The 22104-nt window shown below is 40.8% G+C and overlaps 3 protein-coding genes across 4 annotated transcripts; all 3 read left to right on the top strand.

Annotated features, from left to right (window-relative positions):
- The first annotated feature begins 849 nt into the window (after nucleotides 1-849).
- On the top strand, nucleotides 850-8392 carry LOC115675502 (puromycin-sensitive aminopeptidase). Its single transcript, XM_030598201.2, has 33 exons — nucleotides 850-1159; nucleotides 1441-1512; nucleotides 1605-1649; nucleotides 1819-1956; nucleotides 2053-2128; nucleotides 2367-2443; nucleotides 2652-2765; nucleotides 2851-2925; nucleotides 3024-3131; nucleotides 3222-3434; nucleotides 3528-3589; nucleotides 3723-3750; nucleotides 3849-3935; nucleotides 4046-4071; nucleotides 4240-4303; nucleotides 4390-4470; nucleotides 4674-4721; nucleotides 4818-4836; nucleotides 4994-4998; nucleotides 5093-5104; nucleotides 5197-5253; nucleotides 5381-5490; nucleotides 5562-5642; nucleotides 5738-5921; nucleotides 6020-6168; nucleotides 6269-6407; nucleotides 6520-6666; nucleotides 6755-6836; nucleotides 6941-7116; nucleotides 7462-7572; nucleotides 7679-7795; nucleotides 7891-7962; nucleotides 8060-8392. The coding sequence occupies exons 1-33, from the start codon at nucleotides 1082-1084 to the stop codon at nucleotides 8138-8140; spliced, it is 2934 nt and encodes a 977-aa protein (XP_030454061.1). The 5' UTR covers nucleotides 850-1081; the 3' UTR covers nucleotides 8141-8392.
- A 1002-nt stretch (nucleotides 8393-9394) lies between these two features.
- LOC115675598 (uncharacterized) lies at nucleotides 9395-12153 on the top strand. 2 transcript variants are annotated; one of them, XM_030598318.2, is made up of 2 exons: nucleotides 9395-9666; nucleotides 10346-12153. In XM_030598318.2, exon 2 carries the CDS (start codon nucleotides 10412-10414, stop codon nucleotides 12062-12064), a length of 1653 nt encoding a protein of 550 aa, XP_030454178.1. In that variant the 5' UTR covers nucleotides 9395-9666; nucleotides 10346-10411; the 3' UTR covers nucleotides 12065-12153. The 2 variants fall into 2 exon arrangements, with proteins under 2 accessions (XP_030454178.1, XP_056174480.1); XM_056318505.1 differs by having other exon boundaries at nucleotides 10343-12153.
- A 1702-nt stretch (nucleotides 12154-13855) lies between these two features.
- LOC115675474 (signal peptide peptidase-like 2) lies at nucleotides 13856-21761 on the top strand. Its single transcript, XM_030598154.2, has 14 exons — nucleotides 13856-14103; nucleotides 14805-14963; nucleotides 15079-15190; nucleotides 15438-15557; nucleotides 15904-16055; nucleotides 16167-16349; nucleotides 16581-16615; nucleotides 17586-17742; nucleotides 18625-18678; nucleotides 20324-20416; nucleotides 20511-20653; nucleotides 20844-20914; nucleotides 21023-21106; nucleotides 21197-21761. The coding sequence occupies exons 1-14, from the start codon at nucleotides 13954-13956 to the stop codon at nucleotides 21319-21321; spliced, it is 1638 nt and encodes a 545-aa protein (XP_030454014.1). The 5' UTR covers nucleotides 13856-13953; the 3' UTR covers nucleotides 21322-21761.
- Nucleotides 21762-22104: the final 343 nt, after the last annotated feature.

Raw genomic sequence — 22104 nt, 5'->3', positions numbered from 1 at the left:
ATTATTCGAGAAAAATGGGTTTTATACCATGGATATAGATTATCCTATTCACCATTATCTCACCCCCATATATGTTATGACATCCTTAGATTAATTCATTGTGGCATTATTCGCTTGAGCCAGTCCCATATCGAATTCACGGTTTTGGGCATATAAGTGGGTGAGGTCATCCGTCTCGGTAGCGCTCCAGTCTGAGTACACTTAATTTTGGAGTTTCAAAACAAAGCTTGCCGTTATATCAAAATGCGTCTCTGTAAGTTCATTTCAGCTTTCACATATATATCCCTAAATCGCTCTTTTCTATTCAGTACTTAGTTTGGTTCATTCTTACCCCTTTTACCATCCTAGAAGCTTGCCGTGAGTTGCTCTTTGTCCAGACCTTCTAACCCTGTGACGACTTCCCACCCTCATCGGACGGAGTCGCTACATATGCAACCTCATCCTAGGCAGGAACCGAACACATAATAGATTATCCCATTTTGCCTTTTATCCTGACTACCAAAAGTAGCCACAATGAACATATGCCGAACAATTTACGAGATTTTTTAGGACCAACTTTCCGTTTTTTAAGCAGATGAATAATTTTCCATATAAACATCATTATCATTTTTACAAACATGTTCCGGTGGTGGGGCACACTTATCAATTTGTTCCATCTTAGGTTTTGGGAATCCTCTGTTTGACCTTTCTCCTCTCCAACCTGATCATCGGACAGAGGTGAGGTCAAGGCCTCGGTTCTTGAATTTCACTCGATTTTCTTGACAGAATTCGGTTTTTATTGCTTGTACGCTTACCCTTTTGTGGTTTTTTATTTCAATTTAATTTGTTTTCCTGCGCTTGAAATTTCTTGTCCATATTTCGATTTATCCACATCCATTTATATATAATCCTTCTGAGACCTGTGGATGACAGGAGCAGCGACTGAAGCTTTATCTGTTTTTCCTCTGTCGTGGGTCGCTCCGATCCTGTTCTGGGGTGTTCTGTTTCTTCCAAAGTTGAATGCTTTTGGGGCTAATACTAGCTGTTTCGATTTGTTACGTCTAGGGTAGGATTTTGTTTTCATTTCTTTTTACCCAGCTGAATGGCTCGCTTGATTCTTCCCTACAAAGCTTCGACTTTTGCAAAGACAAGCCTGTTGGGTTTGATCTCCTTATCTCCTGTGATTACTCAAACTCAGACTTTTGTTTGACATTTGGCTTCTTTTTTGGTTAAACATGCGAGCGGAGTGATGGGACTAGTCTGCTCGTGTTGTGTGAATGAGCCTGCGCTTGTGTCTAGTTTTTCATTTTCTTGGCTTTGCCAGATAGAGAAATTGTAATCTGAGGAAGTCAGGGAAAATTGTAGTCGTCGATTATTCTCGGTTGAATGGTTTCTCTCTTTTGGTTCTTATTATTGTTGTCTTCTTTTGCTAAAAGGTTTCGATTTTTGGCTTCTATTCAGGCCTCTCGTGGTACTTCGCACATCAAGTTGGCAAGAAATATTATTAAGTATAGGGCTTTCAATAGCTCAGAGGTAGGATCTTATTTTGTGCTTTTCATAAAGGAGGATATCTATTTTGAAGCAATTGTTGTATTGAGCTTCGCTTGGTAATTGCTTCTCCATAGGTTACGAGCAGAAGGAATTACGGGATTTTGAGTGCTTCATTAAGTGTAAGTCGCTGCAACTAAATCTAATTTTTTCTTCGGGATTTATACTGGTAGTAGAAACAATACAACCTATGGTTGTCTGGTCATTGGCCACTGTAATTATGGTTGGCATGCAGAATATTATTTAGTTTATTGCCTATTGAACCTGATTTTATTGTAAATGTGGACTCAGAGAACTAAGCGAGCAAGCAGGTTAATTTGTTCAGTTGCCACTGAGGCTACACCTAAGCAAGTTGAGGAATCGCAAATGGATGCCCCAAAAGAAATATTTCTGAAGGATTACAAGTTGCCAGATTACTATTTTGACACGGTATGAATTGCTTTATCAGCCAAGTGATGTGAGCTTCTCAGATGTTCTGCTTAAACACGCTAGATTATATGTCTCCTTGTGAAACTGCCATTGCAGGTGGATCTGAAATTTTCACTGGGCGAGGAGAAGACCTATGTCAGTTCAAAGATAAGCGTTATTCCCAGAGTTGAAGGTAGCTTCGTGACCTGCTCTTCATGTGTTATACATAGAAAGTAAAAACTATCTATGTTTAGTGTACTTTTGTTCTTTTCTTTTTCTTTTTTTCGGGGTGGGGGGCACGGTTTACTTTTTTCTTGTATTGATTTCAATACTCTATTGATCTGAATGTGAGCTTTGTTTTTTTTCTGGCAAAATATTTGTGAGGCAATCTTGCGGTTTTCTATCTGACAACTAACAATGTAAACGAACAGGTTCTTCTGCACCACTGGTTCTGAATGGACACGATTTGAAGCTAGTTTCTGTCAAGGTCAACGAGAAGGAGCTGAAGGTGTATACATAGCACATTAAAATGTTCTCAAACCATCACTTAATGCTTGAGTTGCAGGCCTGACTTAAATTGTTCTCACTTTTTTTAAGGAAAATGTGAATCTGTAATGCTTAAGGAAAATATTTCTCTAGTCCTTCCCACAGGATTGAAGAGCATTATGGGGGTTGTATTGTTTCAGCCTTTCTAATGCAAAGGATTTCCTTTGTAGGATGGGGATTACCTTTTGTATTCACGCCATCTGACTCTGCCATCACCTCCAAGCGGTGTATTCACATTGGAAATTGTTACCGAAATCTATCCTCAGAAAAACACATCATTAGAGGTGAAAATTGCCTTGTTGGCTATGTTTTTTCCTGATACTTCCTGTTTATATTCTCTAATGTTTTGTATTCTGCAATATTTGTTAGGGCCTCTACAAGTCATCTGGGAACTTCTGCACACAGTGTGAAGCAGAGGGTTTTCGTAAGATCACCTATTATCAGGTCTGACTAGTTGATTTAGCATGTTCCCCTATTCTTTTATTTTGTCGAATAAATGATTGTGAATTTAATATTTCATGGACGATGTTTTATATAAACAGGACCGCCCTGATATTATGGCAAGATATACTTGCCGAATTGAAGCTGATAAGGCTCTATATCCTGTGTTACTGTCTAATGGGAACCTTTTAGAGCAAGGCGATCTTGAGGTCGAATTTAATTTTTTAAGCCAGTTGAAATTTTGAAAGTTTGACCGTCAATGGATCATCAGTTACAATTCTTTTTCGCTCTTGGAGCAGGGCGACCGCCATTATGCCCTTTGGGAGGACCCCTTCAAGAAACCGTGCTACTTGTTTGCATTGGTAGCTGGGAAGTTGAAGAGCAGAGATGACTCATTCATTACTCGTTCTGGACGTAAAGTGTCCCTTAGGATTTGGACTCCTTCGCAAGACCTGCCTAAGACTGGACATGCCATGTATTCACTTAAAGCAGCTATGAAGTGGGACGAGGATGTATGTTTTCGGTAGCTTTTCTAAATTTCCAGTTACTAGGTTATGTAAGGAACTGCCATTTATGACTTTTCTTATGATTTATTTGTGTAACAGGTTTTTGGTCTAGAGTATGACTTGGATCTCTTTAATATTGTGGCTGTTCCAGATTTTAACATGTATGTGTTACCTTGGTGATGTTTAAGTTGATGGTGTAATTGTAGACTCAATACATCATTTTTGTCAATTAGTGGGATTATGATTCCGTTTCAACTTTCTGTCAGTGATAGTGCTTTTGTTTTCTATGCACAGGGGAGCCATGGAAAACAAGAGTCTGAATGTAATGTTTTCTCATCTGTCTCGAGCTTTCTTTCTCCCACGATCAATCTTCTTACTTACCTATGTTTTGGCAATCACACATGCATTTGTTCTCCTCAGATTTTCAACTCAAAGCTTGTCTTGGCATCTCCAGAGACTGCTACAGATGCTGATTATGCTGCAATTTTAGGAGTTATTGGCCATGAGGTTAATATATTTGTCCTTGTTGCTGAAAATGAATTAAATTGTAATTTATTTTAGTAATCTGTATGGTAGGTAGATCATGACTTGGGTTTTATTTATTGTCTACGGTGCAGTATTTTCACAACTGGACTGGCAACAGGTTTCTCTTTCTCGCTCTCACGCTCGGGCGCGCCCACACCGACACATAACCATGCAAATCTTATTCAAACAGCATGCCCACATTTTGCTTTGCACTGTATATTCTTTTCCTCATTTTCTGATGGCATCTTTTCATTTTTCTTCGGTGGGTTGGTTGAATTGGTTTCAGAGTTACATGTCGCGACTGGTTTCAGCTCAGTCTAAAGGAGGGGCTCACTGTTTTCCGTGATCAAGTATGATGGCTTATTCATTACTTTTAAACCAAAGTTATTATTCTTTTGTTACATGAATTTCATAATATTTTACATATAATTGGCAGGAATTCTCTTCTGACATGGGAAGCCGAACTGTAAAGCGGATTAGTGATGTTTCAAAGCTTCGTATTTATCAGTATCCACAGGTTTGTCTTCTCATGTGTTCAGAGAATTTATGCCTTCCTTACTCATGCTTTTTCATGGGAAGGATTTCTTGGAATTATCTATGTATTAATCTTGCGGGTTAGCCATGGTTTTATTCTTGAATTAGGATGATAAAGGGTGTCCACTTTGCTGATAATTTATCTCCAACTGTTTGGTCATATTCTGATTTCCCTCTTCCTTTCAGGATGCTGGTCCAATGGCTCATCCTGTGCGGCCACATTCTTACATTAAGGTTTGGAGTCAAATATATGCCGTTAGTTTAATTTTTTTCTTTCGTGATTATTGTCCTGGAATGCTTTATTAAATTTTTCCATATTCTATTTCTCAGATGGACAACTTTTACACAGGCAAGTATTTGCTTTATGTGATCCCTAGGGACGCAGTACATTTCTTCCTCTAATATTTCCTTTTCTCTTTGTTTATATCCTTTGACTTCTCTGACTCTGCTTCTTTTGCAATCATTTTGGATTAAAACTTGGGGATTCACTATCTCATGACATGCAGTCACGGTTGGTTAACATCTTTTTGCTTATTACACTTCATACTTTGATTCTCTTTGTATGATTTCTAATACTCTTTTTTGGTTGTTCTGATGGTCTGCAGGTGTATGAAAAGGTTTGGCTCTTTTATCTGGACTTAGAAATTTTTTGGTGCATCAAGTAGTCATATTTCATGTTCGATAACCCGGGATCAAACTAAACTTTCAGGGAGCTGAAGTTGTGAGGATGTACAAGACCTTGCTGGGAAGTCAAGGTTTCAGGAAGGTAAGGTTGAGTGTGATCATTGAGTCATAGGATAACCTAAAATGGATTGTTGAGCACAGTTACGTCTGTCTTCGTCGTGACAAGACTTCATCCCAAGGTTGATACTACACTCTATCTTCTGTTTCAGGGTATGGATCTGTACTTTCAGAGACACGATGGTCAGGCTGTCACCTGTGAAGATTTCTTTGCCGCAATGAGGGATGCAAATGATGCAGAATTATCCAATTTCTTGCTATGGTATATTGCATGTTGCCCCGACGTCTGTACTAGTTTGGTTTCATGTCAATAACTACATGACCGTATTATAGGTACTCGCAAGCCGGGACCCCCATGGTAAAAGTGACTTCGTCCTACAATGCTGAAGCTCATACTTTCTCCTTGAAATTTTGGTATGCATGCAAACAATGAAGTATTGGTCTGGTCGTATCATCTTTTCTTTTCCAGCTCAGTTAGTGTGTTGCCTTGTGACTCTTGTTATGTGCAGCCAAGAGGTACTGCCGACTCCAGGGCAGCCAGTTAAAGAGCCGATGTTCATTCCATTGTCGGTTGGTCTACTGGACTCGACTGGCAAGGACATGCCGTTGTCCTCAGTATATCATGATGGGACATTGCAATCTGTAGCAAAAGATGGTCAACCAGTCTACTCTACAGTTCTTCGTGTTACCAAGGTCTGTTGATATTCTCTCACGATCAAATATCTGTCACTTTTTTTCACTATTCATTAATTCAGATATAACATCGTCCACGGTTTGATAATGCAAAGCAGAAAGAAGAAGAATTTGTGTTTGCTGATATAAATGAGAGGCCAATCCCATCTCTCTTGCGGGGATTCAGTGCTCCTATTCGCCTTGAATCTGATCTCGCCGACAGTGACCTCTTTTTCCTCCTTGCTCACGATTCGGATGAGTTCAACCGGTTCGTCCTAGCGAGCACACGATTTTTTGATTTCTTCATATACAGATCTTTTGCATTACCAATTGATGGAGGAGCTTTACCACTTTTATTCCTGTGTTAGTTGGGAAGCCGGGCAAGTGCTGGCCAGGAAGCTGATGCTTACCTTGGTTGCTGATTTCCAACAAAACAAACCATTGGTTTTGAACCCCAAGTTCATTCATGGACTCGGAAGCATCCTCCGTGATTCAAGTCTGGACAAAGTAGGGTCTCATTCCTACTCAAACATGCTGATTTAGTGATTCTTCTTTATCTTATCTTGGCCTCCTGAGAGAACAAGATTAATGCTTAGAAGATTCTTGACATTCTCGGTAGGAATTTATTGCGAAGGCAATAACTCTTCCTGGTGAGGGGGAGGTAATGGACATGATGGATGTTGCAGATCCTGATGCAGTTCATGCTGTTAGAGTATTTATCAGGAAGCAGATAGCTCAGGAGTTGAAGGGTGACTTAATAAGCACGGTAAACATTCTGGCACTTCTCTTTTGTACATGAAAAAGGTGTAATGTGTCTAATGAAATTATTGAACTTGCTCCTCTTTAACCTCCAGGTCGAAAAGAATAGGAGCTCAGATGGGTATGTGTTTAACCATGACAACATGGCGAGGAGGGCTCTGAAGAACACCGCCCTTTGTATGTGTTTAGCATTTTAATTTCATGTGTTTTGGATTCTAGTATAAGAAAGCTACAGTTAACTGACCAGTTTGCGTCTTTCTTTTTTCAAAATTATAAACCAGCATATCTGGCTGCACTGGATGATCCAGAGTGTACTGCGCTTGCAATGCATGAGTACAAAACTGCCACAAATCTGACTGAACAATTTGCATCTTTGGCGGCAATCGCCCTGAATACTTCTAAAACACGTGAGGAGGTTCTAGCTGACTTCTACAGCAAGTGGGAGCATGACTTCTTGGTAATATCTTCTTATCCATTCTCGAATTCCTTGGTTAAGAATGTGCCTGTGACTCTCTTTTTGAGAGAGAGAATGAATGGACATTGTTCGAATAAGAAGCGTGTCCAGATTTATTTATGAGGAAAATACAACTTCAGTGTGTCCTTATGTGGAAAAACCTTGGGTTTGTAGTGGATTATATTTTAATTCAGCTATTTACAGCAGGATAGCGTTTATATGCTTTTATTTTGCGAAATTTTCATCCATTTTAGCATGTTTTGGATTTATTTAGCGGGTGACATTTGGAATCTCCAAACTGTTGTCGGGTATAGTCTTCAATGACATGTTTCAACCTCTTTCCTTAAGGTGGTGAACAAATGGTTCGCTCTTCAAGCAATGTCTGACATTCCTGGTAATGTTGAGAATGTCCGGAATCTCTTGAACCATCCAGCATTTGATTTGCGTAATCCAAACAAGGTAAGCGCTCGCTCCAGGGATATAAGTGTGTTCATCCTCAGCTGCATTCTACATGCATGTTGACCTCTTTTAGATTACTAACCAATCTGCTTTTTCGTGTGATAAGGTATACTCGCTCATTGGCGGGTTCTGTGGTTCTCCTGTGAACTTCCACGCAAAGGATGGGTCAGGCTACAAGTTCTTGGGAGAAGTTGTGGTGCAACTAGACAAGATAAATCCTCAGGTTGGTTTGAAAAACCGTGTCTCATGTGACGGTATGCTAAGATATTTCTGCAGCCTAGGTAACTTGCTTATCCACATTCTCTTTATAAATTTTAGGTTGCATCCCGCATGGTCTCTGCCTTCTCAAGATGGAAACGCTACGATGAGACGAGGCAGAACCTTGCTAAGGTACGGAGTTCCTGTCATGGATGCTATTTTCTGTACCCTCTTTTTCTTCACTTGCCAATTTCGTTCATCGATGCTGTTTTCCGTGCCTCTTTTACAGGCACAGTTAGAGATGATCATGTCTACCAATGGACTGTCCGAGAATGTTTTTGAGATCGCCTCGAAAAGCTTGGCGGCTTGAACATCATGTCTACTTGGTGTTCACGCGGTCGCTCCTATGGTGATGAGATGCAAGCATCAATATGTGGCATGTCCTCGAGAAAGAACCATCATAATAAGTGCTTAATCTCTCTGCCCGGCGGCGGAAATTATGTATGTGGATGTGTTATGAAGGGACAGTTCCGGAGACTCTGGCTGGGTTGATTATTATTACATATTCCATATGCACTTTTAGAAGAAAGAGGAGCAACATAGAGTGAAACGCTCACTTAAATTCCATTGTCCATTGCCAAATATTTCAGGACTTGGTCAGCAAGAAAACAGAAAGAAGATATGTTGCTTAAGAAAAACTTTCCTGTGCTTAAAGAGATTAGTTTTAAAAATAGACAGCAAATCGAAAATTGATTATTCATTGATCAACTCAGGCTCGAGACAATGAATATTTTAGGTCTAATTAATCATTTTACCGTTTGATCAACCTGCGACTGTTCGATTTTTTCCAAATGAAAGTCGCATTTTCTTGGACACGTGCTTCCAAATTTTTTGCTCAAAACAAGTGTTACAGATGTTTGGTATATTCTTGAAATTACGAAATTGTAATTTGTTTCGAAATTACAATGAAAATAAGTTTGTTGTGTGGTCTCTGGATTCACAGTAAGTTCTTCCACTAGCATTTCCCAAAACGGGCACTTCTACAAATTCCTGGGAGGTCAAGGATTCGAAAATGTAAAAGATCACCTGTCAAGAGGCGGCGAGTCTCTTTGGCAATGAGTCTCTTTGGAAAGAAAGGTTAAGGATTCGAACTTGGAGCCTCAAAAGTAAAATGGAAAAATAACGATTCAAGAAAATCACTAAACCTTCTGTCTTATTTAGCGAAAATAAGAAAATTCGGCACTCATCTAAATAGATGCATTTGCATTCTACTATGAGCACGGATCATATCATAATAACTCGTATCTGAACCAACAAACAATCTAGGTAATCAAGCAAAATAGTTACTACTTCCAAATTGAAACTCTTCCCTTAATGGCACGCATTTAAAGCTTGCTATTTGCATTTCTGTGCAAATCATATTGATCGCTCTCCCTGCATCAAATACAGAATCCTCCAAATAAGCTGGGTTTTCGCTCGAGCCCTTAACCTTTGATACACTTCTTAGAAAAGTTAAAACCAATAAAGTTTTCGAGCCGAAAGGGGGAAGAAAAGACTAGCTCTTGAAGAAAAAACAAAAGGGGCTAAAGGATAACCACAGTAGTTGAAAATGGTGAATAATGTCTCCGCCACTCGTCACCCAACTCAGCTGACTCGCTGTAAGGGGGAACAAGTGAAGTATATGGAAACCCTGCATTTAAGTTGTGGAGAGCACATTGATCTTTTCCCCGTTTTGGAGATAGAATGTGGGAAGATAAATTGGACGAGAGAGAGCCAGAGATGGTGTGCAAAACTGGAGCTGAAGGTCATGAAGAAGATGATGCTCTGCATAAAGTTTTTTCTTGTCAGAAAGATGAAGGTGGTTACATGCTGAGAAGCATTTTTCAAGTGCTAAAGGTAATTGAACATTATTGACTAAATTCGTTTGTTGTTCTTTATTTTGTGCTATTTGTATACTGTCGATCTTGATTCTTGCCTTTACTCTTTAGCAGTACAGTTTTTTTAATTTGAAAAGAAAATCTTTGATCATTCTTGTTCATGGGAAAATTTCGACATCTTACTTCTATTCTTTGCAAAGTAATATGATCGTTTGGGTCCTCGAATCCATGCCATCGTTGTTGATAGTGGCGAAGGCGGAGTTCTAATAGTTGTCGAATCATACTCATCAAATTCCTGGTTTGTTCTGTTGAAATGGAAATAGGGAAAGTTTAATAAGGGCATAGGTTATTTCTTACACCTATCCATCATGTGACTTGAATTAATGATGCCAAAAGTTTTATTGCAGTCTGCAACGATTTTCGCCGGTTCAATTTTGCTGTCTTGATATTTCATGGCGTTGCTCGGTTTCATCAGCTTACTGCGAAAGTGATAAGCTCCGGTAGTGTTATGTCTGAACCATTTCGATTGAGATTGATTAGTTGTTCCACCGGGAGTATGCGATGTCTGGGATGGATTTTAAAGAGAATCTGCTCTATGCTCTTGATCTTTTTGTTAATTTTATTGTGGCTTCAACTCATGTTTGATGATTGATTCATTGTGGCATCTGATAATGCACGCTTTCTCAAATCTCAAGAAGATCGACTTTAGGGCAGACGAGAAATCACGTACTCATAAAGCTGCATAAGCGCAAACTCTAGCTAGGATGGCCCTGAATGTGATGTCCCCGGGATTCGAAATCGGATGCAACCTGAAATTTCAGCAGAGATGGGAGTTCAGGAATGGCAACGACGACTTGTCGAGCGACGACGACAAGTCCAATTCGAGCCGTCATCGAGCATCAGAGAAGAACGAACTGGTCCACGAACAGATCTCTCTAGGAGATGACGAGTCCAGCTATTCTAGGAGGCCTCAGGAGAAAGAACAAGCGGTGTGCCCTGATGGAACAGATCAGGCCAATGAGAAAACCAAGAAGGTGAAAACTAGGCGTAAGAAGGATAATTCAGTAAGGGAAACAAAGAAGAGGCTAGCCAATACCGGAGCCAGTACTAAGAAGCGAAAAGGCATTGCTTATGATCCTTCCATTGTGAGCGAGCTTCGAGCATTCACAAAGTCAGTAGTGCAGGAGCTCGAAGATGAAAGGATAAAGATGGCTGCGTGGATGAGGGAGGAGATCGACAAGATGGTGTCTGGAGACGCTTCAGCGCGCACATCGAGGAAGGACGGCACTTGCAGCGGAGACAAGACCGAACCAGCACTGAGCCATGACCACGCGGAGAACGATCAGAACCAGCATAGGAAGAGCTCTGCAAAGGGTGTTGTCCTGGCTCTTCAAAGCGAGAGGCATAAGACTCGGACGCACCGTGGACGAAACAAAAGAGAGGAATTGCAATCGCAGCATCAGAACAGCATCGAGGAGAATGTGAAGATGAGGGGTCGGACTCGTGTCAATGATGATGCCGGAGCACAGAAGCTGAAGCCGACCAAGAAAAGGCAAAGCAAGGGCAGGGATTCCGCGCAACCAGCCAAAAGGAAAAAGGGGTTGGATCCCTCAACTTGTCCTAGACCAGCTGAAAATCACGTAAGCAATGGTCGTGGTTCGAAATCGACGACCAACGACAAAGAAGTCCCGGGAACTAACCAGCCGATACAATCTTCTGATCCCTCGAAGAGCAATCTCCAACTCCAGCCGAGCAAACTTGACCTGAGCAAGGGTGCTCTGGATTGGAACATTGGGTTCCTGGAGAGACCTTTAGCAAGCAAAATCGCACCTGACTCGAGCAATCGCCAGGTGACTCCCGATAATCGAGCCAATTGCAGGACAGTCGAAAAGGAGAACGGGCAAAACTCGGGCTTCCTTTCGCAGATCAGCAGCTTGTCCGATCACTCGAATCCCACAGGTTCTCCAATATGCTCGATGTTCCCTACCATCTCGAAAGTCGATGCTCTGAGCGAAAACTGCATGCTCAGGATCAATCCTGTCCAGTCGAGATTCTCTCAAAGAGAGGCCCTGAATCCAGCAGGAAGACTCGGGAGCCTTGCTCAGGCATGTCCTAGAAAAGAAAGCTCTTCAAACCGCGGCGGCGCCTCCGAACCGACCACGCAGGCTAGGCTTCCCATGACACTCTATCAGGGCATGGATGTGAGCTTCGGTAACGACCAGCTTTCGAGCTTGGAGAACTTGCTCCGTGCGAACGAGAGCGCGCTAGGACTGAGACTGAGCGGTGGAGCGATGTGGAGCAACAGGCACGGTTTTTCGGAATATCACGTTCCTAACAACTTCCTCGGCCTCATGCGTCCTAGCTCGGACGGTCGGCTCGCCGCATTTCAGAGCCCAGATCCTAAAGGAGGTTGTTAATTCCCACACGATGGAAATTTGTTCTTTCACGAAGCAGAAGTATTGATGAATAACAACTTCAATCTACAAGTCAAGAGACATTTGGTTTTCATCTTTAGGTGAAACGGTGCGATGCAAACAGTACAATTCGTATACATTTTGTGTTCATCTTTAAGTTTCTGAACTGAACTAGAGGTGATCTTTCAACAACCTAGAATTGGAACGGGGAACTTAACTCACTCATACCCACCTATCACCAAAAATGTAAAACATAAGATTTATCGAGTCATGACCTAGCTCGGACTTAATCGGATCCCGCGGTTCTTGTTCTTATCAACCGAATGCACTTCATTCAAGTCCGCCCCCGATATCGATATCATCCGTCCCGGACAAGCTCATGGGTCGTCAGGCTCGTGATCAGATCTTATCCGCACATAGCCTTCGAGTCAGCTCGGGAACGACTAACATTTAGACATCAACAAGTAGTACGGATTGGCCTTTTCGGCCCCGGATAGAATTGTCTTTCCTACGTCCTTTTTTTTTTTTTTGGGTCCCTTTTCTATCGTTCTTCATTATTTGAAATGCCAATTTGTCAAATTTTTAAAGATTTCAGGGGGGGTTGTTTAGGGTTAGGCACAAGTCAAATGTCAATTTGCGTATTTTCAAAGATTTTGACGCGACAAGTTGACGTTTCGTTTCAATTCGGGGGCGAAACGTGCCCCCTTGGGTCCCGGTTTTGACGACGCTGACGACACGAACCGAATTATGGACAAATACGTATTGCGAAAATAAATAAATTTAAAAAAAAAAGGAAAAAGAAAAATACGGAGATGGGTTGACGACGAGAGCAAGTGACCGGAAGAGACGTACGGATAAGGTCCACTTACCGGCGACTGCCGGTGATTTCGTTTCAATCATTAAAGCAATTCAATCCTTTCTTTCTTGTAACCCACGTGAGCCCGTGGAATTCACGGCGCCTTCCTTGGGTGTCGGCTGCCTTTCTTTCTTTCTTCTTTTTATTATAGTAATAACAATAATTGCCATGATCCAGCTATTAAGTTGTCTTTTTTTATTCGTGAAATGTCTAGTCATATCTTTTCATTAATTCAAGTTCGACAACAATATTGAAATTTTTTTATAGAATTTAGGAATTAAGTTGAACATGAACCAAAATTTCAGGGACCAAATTGAATAAACTAAAAGTTCAAGAACCACATTGCACATTGAGTTAAAATTCACGAACCACATTGAACAAATTAAAAACTCAAAGATCACATTACACATTAGGTCAAAGTTCATGGACCATTTACCCTATTTTCTTTTACGGGTAATGCCCTCCCCGATCAGGCTACCGATCGATAAGATAATAACGTGAATATGCCACAAAAGCAAAAACTAATGGTTAAGCCGAATGTCGACTTACTAGTGAATCGGTAGAGTCAGCTCGGGCAGCTCGCACGTCGATCGGACGCGAAAGTTAAACCTATTCAAATACAAATTGCTTTTCCTTTGGTCGAAATTCAAAAACAAATAGTTGCCAACTTTTAATGGAACAACCGAATTTCTATTGCTTTGAGTGGTCGAATCTTGTAGTGACTTTTGATGAGTTTGAGTTTTTGAGTATTCAAATCATTAAAATGATGATGGGGGATCGAGCCTTTGGAATCGGCAGACAGTTCCAACTTTGTTACTACCTTTTTTCTTGTCCTCCTTTCTTTCGTTCTTTTTTCTTCTTTCCGGTCATTTTCTTAACCACCGTCCTTGTCCTTACGCGACCGGCTAAACGGAGGAGGAAAAAGAACAAACAGTTGATTTGCACTTGCTCTCGCTCTCTCTCTCTCTCTCTCTCTCTGAGTCTGAAGCTGCGATGCGTGGTGCTTCTTGAAATCTGCAGCGGTCGGGGGGAAACGATGGAGCTCCGGGGAGGCTGGCGGTTGATCTCTGCGGCCGCCGTGATCTGGCTGGCGTGCGGCGGCCCCCGTTCCGCGAGCGCCGGCGACATCGTCCACGACGACGAATCCGCTCCGAAGAAGCCCGGTTGCAGCAACCAATTCGTCCTGGTAACTCATAATGTTGCTCCCCCCCCTCCCCCTCCCCCCTCCCCCTCTCCTTCGCGGTTCCTTGTTCAGTCCGATTGGAACTTGCTTGATTTGGCGATCTTTTTGAGCTGGTCGCCGTTCGCGGTCCGGTGCGGTGTTGACTGGGTCTTGCTCGATTCGCGGTGTCGGAACTGGTCGCGGGTGCTTGTCTGGTGGATGGGTGACCGAGTCAATGCTCAGAAGTTGGGGTTGGAATGTGCTTCGCTTGATTTCTCTTGCTTGATTGTATGCAATAGAGGGGCTGATTATAGCAATCATTGATGCTTGGAGCTAATATTTAGTCATGAGGATGATGGAGCTGAAGGAGTTAATAGCTTAGGGAAATTTTACTGCTTTGGGCACAATTACGCAGAGATGTGAACTGCTTCAGCTCGTTATCCGTGAAAGTTTGTTTTCGATGTTTCTTTTCTTTGATGTGATTTTCTGTCAGTTTGGTTTTTGGTGTCTTTCTGAAGAGATTTCCCCAGAAGTATTACCCCAATTTCTGCCTGCCCTCATCATTGTTGAGCTGCAGTTGGGGAAATAGCTCGTGATTTTAAGCTGGGTATCCTCTTAGGGTATATGTAGGTTATAAGTTGGTAAATTTGGAATTATTTCTCATTTTAAAGCAAAGTGTTACTATGATTGCCTTTCTAGTGTCTGATTCATAATGATTCTGTCAGGTTAAAGTCCAAACCTGGGTTAATGGACTTGAGAGCAGCGAATTTGTTGGTGTTGGTGCTAGATTCGGTAAACCGATTGTGTCGAAGGAGAAAAATGCAGACCATTCGCACCTTACTCTATCAGATCCTCGTGATGGTTGCGCCTCGCCAAAAAAGAAGGTACCTCTTTTAGGTCGTCTCAAAGCTCCAGAGACTCACAAGTAACCCTACTTACTTTTGAAGATGTATTGTTGCATCGTCAGTATGACTGACTTATAATTTCAATATTGTTAAGCTCACTGGCGATGTTATCATGGTGGATCGAGGCAGCTGCACATTTACTACAAAAGCAAATAATGCAGAAGCTGCTAATGCATCAGCCATCCTAATTGTGAACAACCAAAAAGGTAATTGCGGCTATATTTTGTCAAAAAAGTTAATACTTGTTCTTGCTATCAAGCATGAGTTTCTGGTAATGAAGATTATGTGGGTGACATGAAAATTGGAACTTGGACAAAGATAAATGCTGCTTCCTGCCTGCCTATAGAAACCAAATCTTTTTTAACTTGAGCATTCCATTGGCCATTGAGATGAGTCGGTCTAGTATGTGGCTCTGTTCACCACATTAATGAAGCTGTTTCTTTTCCACAACAGAACTATACAAGATGGTTTGTGATCCCGATGAAACTGATCTGGACATAAAAATACCAGCGGTCATGCTCCCACAGGATGCTGGTTTAAGCCTGCAGAAAATGCTGATGAATAGTTCATTGGGTAAGCGATTTTTCTTCTGAATTAGCTGCATGTCTAATGTCAGCTCTTTTCTGCAATAAGGTTCCATACCTTGATACAATCTGAAAATATATAGATAACTTCAGCTGTACAGCATTTATTTACCTGCAGAAGTTTCTTAGTCATGCCCAGTGGCGGATGCCTAGGGGGGGCCAGTGGTGGCTCCCGCTCCCTAGGTCCAAAAATTCCTTATAGTATTAGTAACAATTCCCCCTCAGACCTCAAATTCTCAATCTGCCATTACACATACCTTCTAGTTCTCTTTTATCTTTAAAGCATAGCTTGCTCAATATGCAGATTGTTTGCTAAACATTCAGATTGTTTGCAGTGTCTGTGCAGCTATACTCTCCTACTCGTCCTTTAGTTGACATAGCTGAAGTATTTCTATGGCTAATGGCTGTTGGTACCATCCTGTGTGCCTCATACTGGTCTGCATGGAGTGCTAGAGAAGCAGCTATCGAGCAGGATAAGCTAATGAAGGTTGTTTTCTGATTTGGTGCTGGGAAACAATGTACACCAGTACTGTCCTTTGGTAGATGCTTTTCCCTCTGATTCAATGGTTTACCTTCTCTGCGTTTGTCAATCTTGTAGGATGCTGGGGATGAACTTACAGATGACAAACATGTGAACGCAACTGGTGTTGTAGAAATCAGCACAACTTCAGCCGTCCTCTTTGTCATCATTGCTTCGTGCTTCTTGATTGTTCTCTACAAACTTATGTCTTCCTGGTTCATAGAACTTTTGGTGGTTCTTTTCTGCATAGGTGGTGTAGAGGTATAACTTTTTGGTTGACATCCCCTGTTATTACAAATTTGCTTATTCATCATTGTGCCTGCTAAGCTAATGACAGACCAGGCCCTCGATAGTTCTAGTTTGTGCCATTTTACTAGAGGCCAATAGCTCATGATGCAGCTCCAGTATTTACTTCATCTTTTCGGATTGTCGTCCTTCTGTGTGCATACTCTTTAAGTGCATATCTGACATAGTAGCTGCTTTGGTGTGCAGGGCTTACAAACTTGCTTGGTTGCTTTATTGTCAAGGTAGTTCCTTCTTTGACACGTGTGGTCCTGCATGTTTTGATAATTTAGATTCATAAGCTCATCTTTCTCATACTCAGTCGACCGTAAGGATAATTTATCTTGCGCATTTGGCTTAATCGATTGGTATAAGGATCGACATATTGTGCCTTACCTAACAAAAGATGTGATACAACGTATTTGGAACCGCTGGTTCCTGAATTCTCGAACTAGCCGGTTCTGGTCCGGTTCCCAGTTCTGTACGGGGACTGTTGCTTTTTATGTATGGGGCCAAATTTCTATAATAGAATATAAAAGTTGCATTATTTCGCTATAAAAACATTTGTTAGTCAATTGGTGATGTTGTTGTTTGTTATGTTAAAGACCCTGGTTTAATTCTGCGGAAATCATTTATTTATGTTGAATACCATGGTAACCTTATTTAATGTGCATTTGTTGTGCTGAACAAACATAAAAACTTGTCAATGGAAGCTGTAAAGCGAAATTGGGCGAGATTTGAGAATTCAGCTAAAAACAACGTTCAATAGGGAATTGGTATTCGATCTTATTTTGGGTTTTATGTATTCTTTGTAGCTCCTTTACGATCTTCTACAGTCATGTAATATAAGTTCGTATTGCATGGCTACTACTATCACTACTAGTGACTAGAGAGACCTCTCCCAGAATGCGAGGCTGGCTATTGATTATATCTTTCCCTGTATAAATATTTTCTGACAACCTGATAATAGCAAGCCCACAATAGTTTTTAAGCTTGACAAGAAGACAATACTCCATTAGAATATGAAGGTGAAATAGTTAAATTGAGGTGCTACGGATAGGAGGGATGGTATTATGGTGAGTATAGCACAACATACATATGAGAGAATTAAAATGGATGACGAGACATATTTTGGGTAGGTGGTTATTAGATTACAGTTCGGATTCTCTTTATATTTTCTCAGGGCTAGAGTTAATTATTTGTCCATTTCTACAGATGGTTCAGAAATTTCGGGGATACATACACCAAAGTACCGTTCTTTGGAGCTGTGTCGTACCTGACCTTGGCTGTTTCTCCTTTCTGCATAGCATTTGCTGTTGTTTGGGCTGTTCATCGAAATGTTTCCTTCGCCTGGATTGGTCAAGATATACTTGTAAGGGTCAATTGCCTTTTTGATAATCCAAATGGAACTGTACTTCTGCAATTATGTAGATGGAATCTTTAGCATAGTCTCAGTGATGTTCTGGATAATTTTTCAGTTTCTGCAAGAATAGTGAAGTTGGTTAAGTAAGGAGAATATGCATCAGAAGGTGTCCTCTTGTCATCTCTTTACTGTATCCTTCGTATGTTTTGCAGATACTTGACTGTTAAGTATTCTTGTGTTCATCAACCTTATTATACAAGTAAAATTCCTTTACCTGACAAACATCCAACTGCCTCCATCTTTAAATGACTTGGGTATAATAACCTACAATCCCTGCTTAAGCTCAAGGTTGGTCAGGTCTCTGAAGATTTCATCATCCTAGTCAATAAGTTATATTTGTGGGGATGAGCAATTGCTAATGCTGTTCTCTGCTTATTTGTTGGTCCTTATTTTGTAACTGAGTCACCTGCATTGGTTTTGTAGTTTCTCTTGCTTTCGTTGAGGAAAGAATATTTCAACCTTTCCTATAATATTTTGCTATACGAGTATGTACAGTATAACTTCAGGGTGACTTGAAAATACTACATTTACTAATTTTTGTTCCACACGTCATCATTTACTTTACCATTCCTTCTGATAAAAAAAGGGTTACCATAGCGTCTGCATAAATGATTTATTTGCACCGCCTCTTCTGTTTATTAACTCTTTTAGATCTTTATTAACATGTTTGCTGCTTACATTCTACGAGAATATCACAAGTCAGACTATTCTGTGGGAGTTTTTATGCGTAGTGTAGGGACTATTGTTGGTCGAATGTCTGGCGAAAGTAAGGTTTATGAGATTTTGTTGGAACATTAAACTTATAGACTTGTTTTGTCTGCTTCCTTTCAGGGGATTGCTCTGATAATCACCGTTCTTCAAATTGTTCGAATTCCAAATCTCAAGGTAGTCATTCTAATTAACTTTGCTGAGATATTGCTTTTAAAATTCAGGTGTCCAATGGATATGGTAAAGAACAGGCTCTAGATCATTGTTATCCATAAGATCCTCTCGAGGCCATTATTCTTACTCCAGTTATTTTGTGTCTTCTATTATGATTAAAGATATCTCTCGTGAAGAAGGAATCTTTTTAACCCGAATCCAGTATCTTCACTGCTTAGATACAGTAGTTGGTTAGTCTCCTTGTTTATAATAAATCCTAGTATAATAGGACTCGACATCTATGAATATACACAGGCCTAATAATAATGATAATTAAGCTTGATACACAACATGAGTGGCTGTACATGGGCTTCAGGTTGAGAGTGAAAGTCATTCTTGTTACCTCCTTGGTTTACAAGCGATTTCTAGCTTTCGCCTGGACATATGGTACATGAGATTGAACCACATCAATCTGCGTGTTCTTCACTGTCTCTGTCTGTGGTTGGTAGTTGGTGTGTGGGTGTGGTCTAAGTACTCTTACTAATTGAGTAGCCTGAGTGGTTTTACTGAGATGATGATCACCTTTGGCTAGATTCTGAACGCCTTGGTGGCATAGAATTTTCATTTGACTTTCTTGATGCATTTGTTGTCCTTTCTGCCTTTATTTTCTTTTCTTTTCTTTTGGGAGTGTGAAGGTCTTATTGTCTTTATGACAGGCGGTAAACTTCTTAAATTTTTTTTGCATAATTTTCTTATTCTGTGTGAATATTATTTGAAGCTTTCACTGCCGCAGTAAAATTATACCTTGGCTAAGTTGTTTATCTACTAAGAAGAATCGCCCATCATTTCTCATATATACTGTATTTTAACGCACTTTATTTGTAAGTATTGTAGAAGGTAGTTTTTTTTCGGTAGATTCGTGCTTATGTAAATACTCAAATAACAAAGTACAAATCAAGGCCAAGGCCTAGTCCGAGTCTTCGAGGATAGAGCTCTTTGCTTATCCAATGCAACCAATGCTTCTAAACCAAAGGGAATACGATCAAAAGTAGATATATTATAAGATCCCGTCAATCCCATCTTTGCTAGCTTGTCTGCATATTGATTTGTTGCCCTGACCACATGCTTAATCCTTACCTGCTGCAATTCAGCTAACATGTCCCTGTATTCGTTCAAAATTGAGTTCGAGTTAGCAATGTCAACACTAGTGTTCTGCAAAGCATACGTCACATTACTGGCATCAGATTCAATTTCTAAACAGGTTATATTTAAATCTAAAGCGATAGTTAGTCCCTCCCTGATACACTTCTGTAGCAAAGGCGGAATGGAACAGCGAGTATAACCCTTCACCCATTCCCATTGATCCTCCCTTAATATGCCACCAATCAGCAACCCCAGTACTCTCCACCACCGCTCCATCAAAATTCAATTTGAATCAGTATGCTTGTGAAATTTGCCATTTCACCCTTGATCCCAACTTCTTTCGGCATTGTTTAATCTTTTTTAATGCAGCATATTGTTCCCCTGTTTAATGTTTCGGCGTTGTTTAAACCTTGTACTAGGTAGTTTACTATGTTTGTTTTCTGAGTGAGTTAACTGTATAGGGCCAATATCCTGGATATTGGAGAAACTCTCTCTCTCACGTGACTTTTCTTGTTTCCTCCATCAGGTGGGAACAGTTCTTCTAAGCTGTGCTTTCTTGTATGACATTTTCTGGGTGTTCGTTTCAAAGAAGCTGTTCCACGAAAGTGTGATGATTGTGGTGAGTGTTCTTACTAATCATTAAGTCAAAGGTTAAAAGTGCCTTTTCTTTAGAGTTAAACAATGTCGATAATCTTTTGATTGCAATTCCATAGGTAGCTCGCGGTGATAAAAGTGGAGAGGATGGAATTCCAATGCTGTTAAAGATCCCCAGAATGTTCGATCCATGGGGTGGTTATAGCATCATAGGATTTGGGGACATTCTTTTGCCAGGACTGGTGGTAGCATTTTCTCTCAGGTTTACCCATTTCCTTTGGCTTGGATCAGATTCAGTTATGCTGTATAAGTAAAATATATAGCTTGAATAAGCTCTCACTTACTTTTGACATGTATTCATTTTTGTAACTGGCGGAAGCACGATCAAATCGATATCTTGGTAAATTGCTGTCTGTCTACAATTGGATTTTGCAATAATGTACTATCTGCAGATATGATTGGCTGGCAAATAAGAATCTTCGAGCTGGATACTTCTTGTGGGCAATGCTTGCTTATGGATTAGGTAAGAGAAAATTACTAAATGGAAAGATAGGGAATATAAGAGTATTTTCCCATTTCTTGTGAATATGACTGTTTTTATAACTATTTTCTGCCGCACAACCGACTGCAGGTCTTCTTGTAACTTACGTGGCATTGAATTTGATGGATGGGCATGGGCAACCTGCCTTGCTTTACATTGTTCCATTTACGCTCGGTAATTTCCTTGTGCAAACCTAATTAAAGCGTGTATCAATGCCAATTGACAGAACTCTTTACGAACTGGGAGATTTGTGCATTACTGCAGGTACCTTTTTAGCATTGGGAAGGAGACGAGGCGATCTAAAGGTACTATGGACCAGAGGAGAACCAGAGAGACCCTGTCCACATGTGCGACTTCATTCTAGCCAGGAACTGGATCAAGATAAATAAGATTGGAGCTTGGAATTGCACGTCAGGTGAAGTTAATTTCCGTAACTGAGAATTATGTGGTAGAAAAATGCTTCTCAGATGCTTACTGCGAGATGATGAAGTTGTATGCAAGAACAAGATTGCTACCATCGGCTCGAAACAAAGTGAAAGTCAGTTGACAAATCTATCTCCTCCATATCCTGTACCTACTTCTGCTTTAAGACTTAGAGCCATCTAAGACTGTATTAGATGTGCGAACGACTACTAACCCCTGTATGGAGACTCAACATGTTGTATACGCAGTATTGTTATCACTGTTTAGAGCGATACTATTCAGTACTACGTGTAACTTGTAGGCTCTGTGATTGCTAACTCTGGCTATGGATAGGCAAGATCCCCGTTGTGTTGAGACCTTCGCTTGCTGTGTCAATTGTATGCACATGACAATGATGTGCTCACCATCTTCTCTGTGTTTCATTAAAGACAATTTTGCAATTGAGCCTCCCCATCAAAGCCAAGTTCTCACTTCCTATGCCGACGATGATGCTTTAGGAAAGGGAATCTGAAGGTGTCCTGTACTTTCCAGTTTGGGCTCTTGGAAGAGCGAGATCGACTCTCCAATCATCCTCCCACGTTAAATTGCTCGCGGAGGGTAAGAAAACTGACATCGTTGCCCAATTTGAACAGGAAGGTTAACAGCCATGCGGTGTTGGTCAGGGAATTGAATTGGTTCTAGTTTTGTAACCAACAGTGGTGTCGACCAAGCCTGAAGAGACAATCCCTTGTATTAACATATGTTTGCGG

Source organism: Syzygium oleosum, unplaced genomic scaffold, assembly GCF_021117445.2.
Source record: "Syzygium oleosum isolate NSW1041296 unplaced genomic scaffold, Sole_v2.1 Sole_v2.15, whole genome shotgun sequence".
NCBI classification, from domain to species: Eukaryota; Viridiplantae; Streptophyta; class Magnoliopsida; order Myrtales; family Myrtaceae; genus Syzygium; species Syzygium oleosum.
The sequence above is the reverse complement of the archived record's forward strand: the minus strand, read 5'-3'. Positions and strand labels throughout refer to the sequence as shown.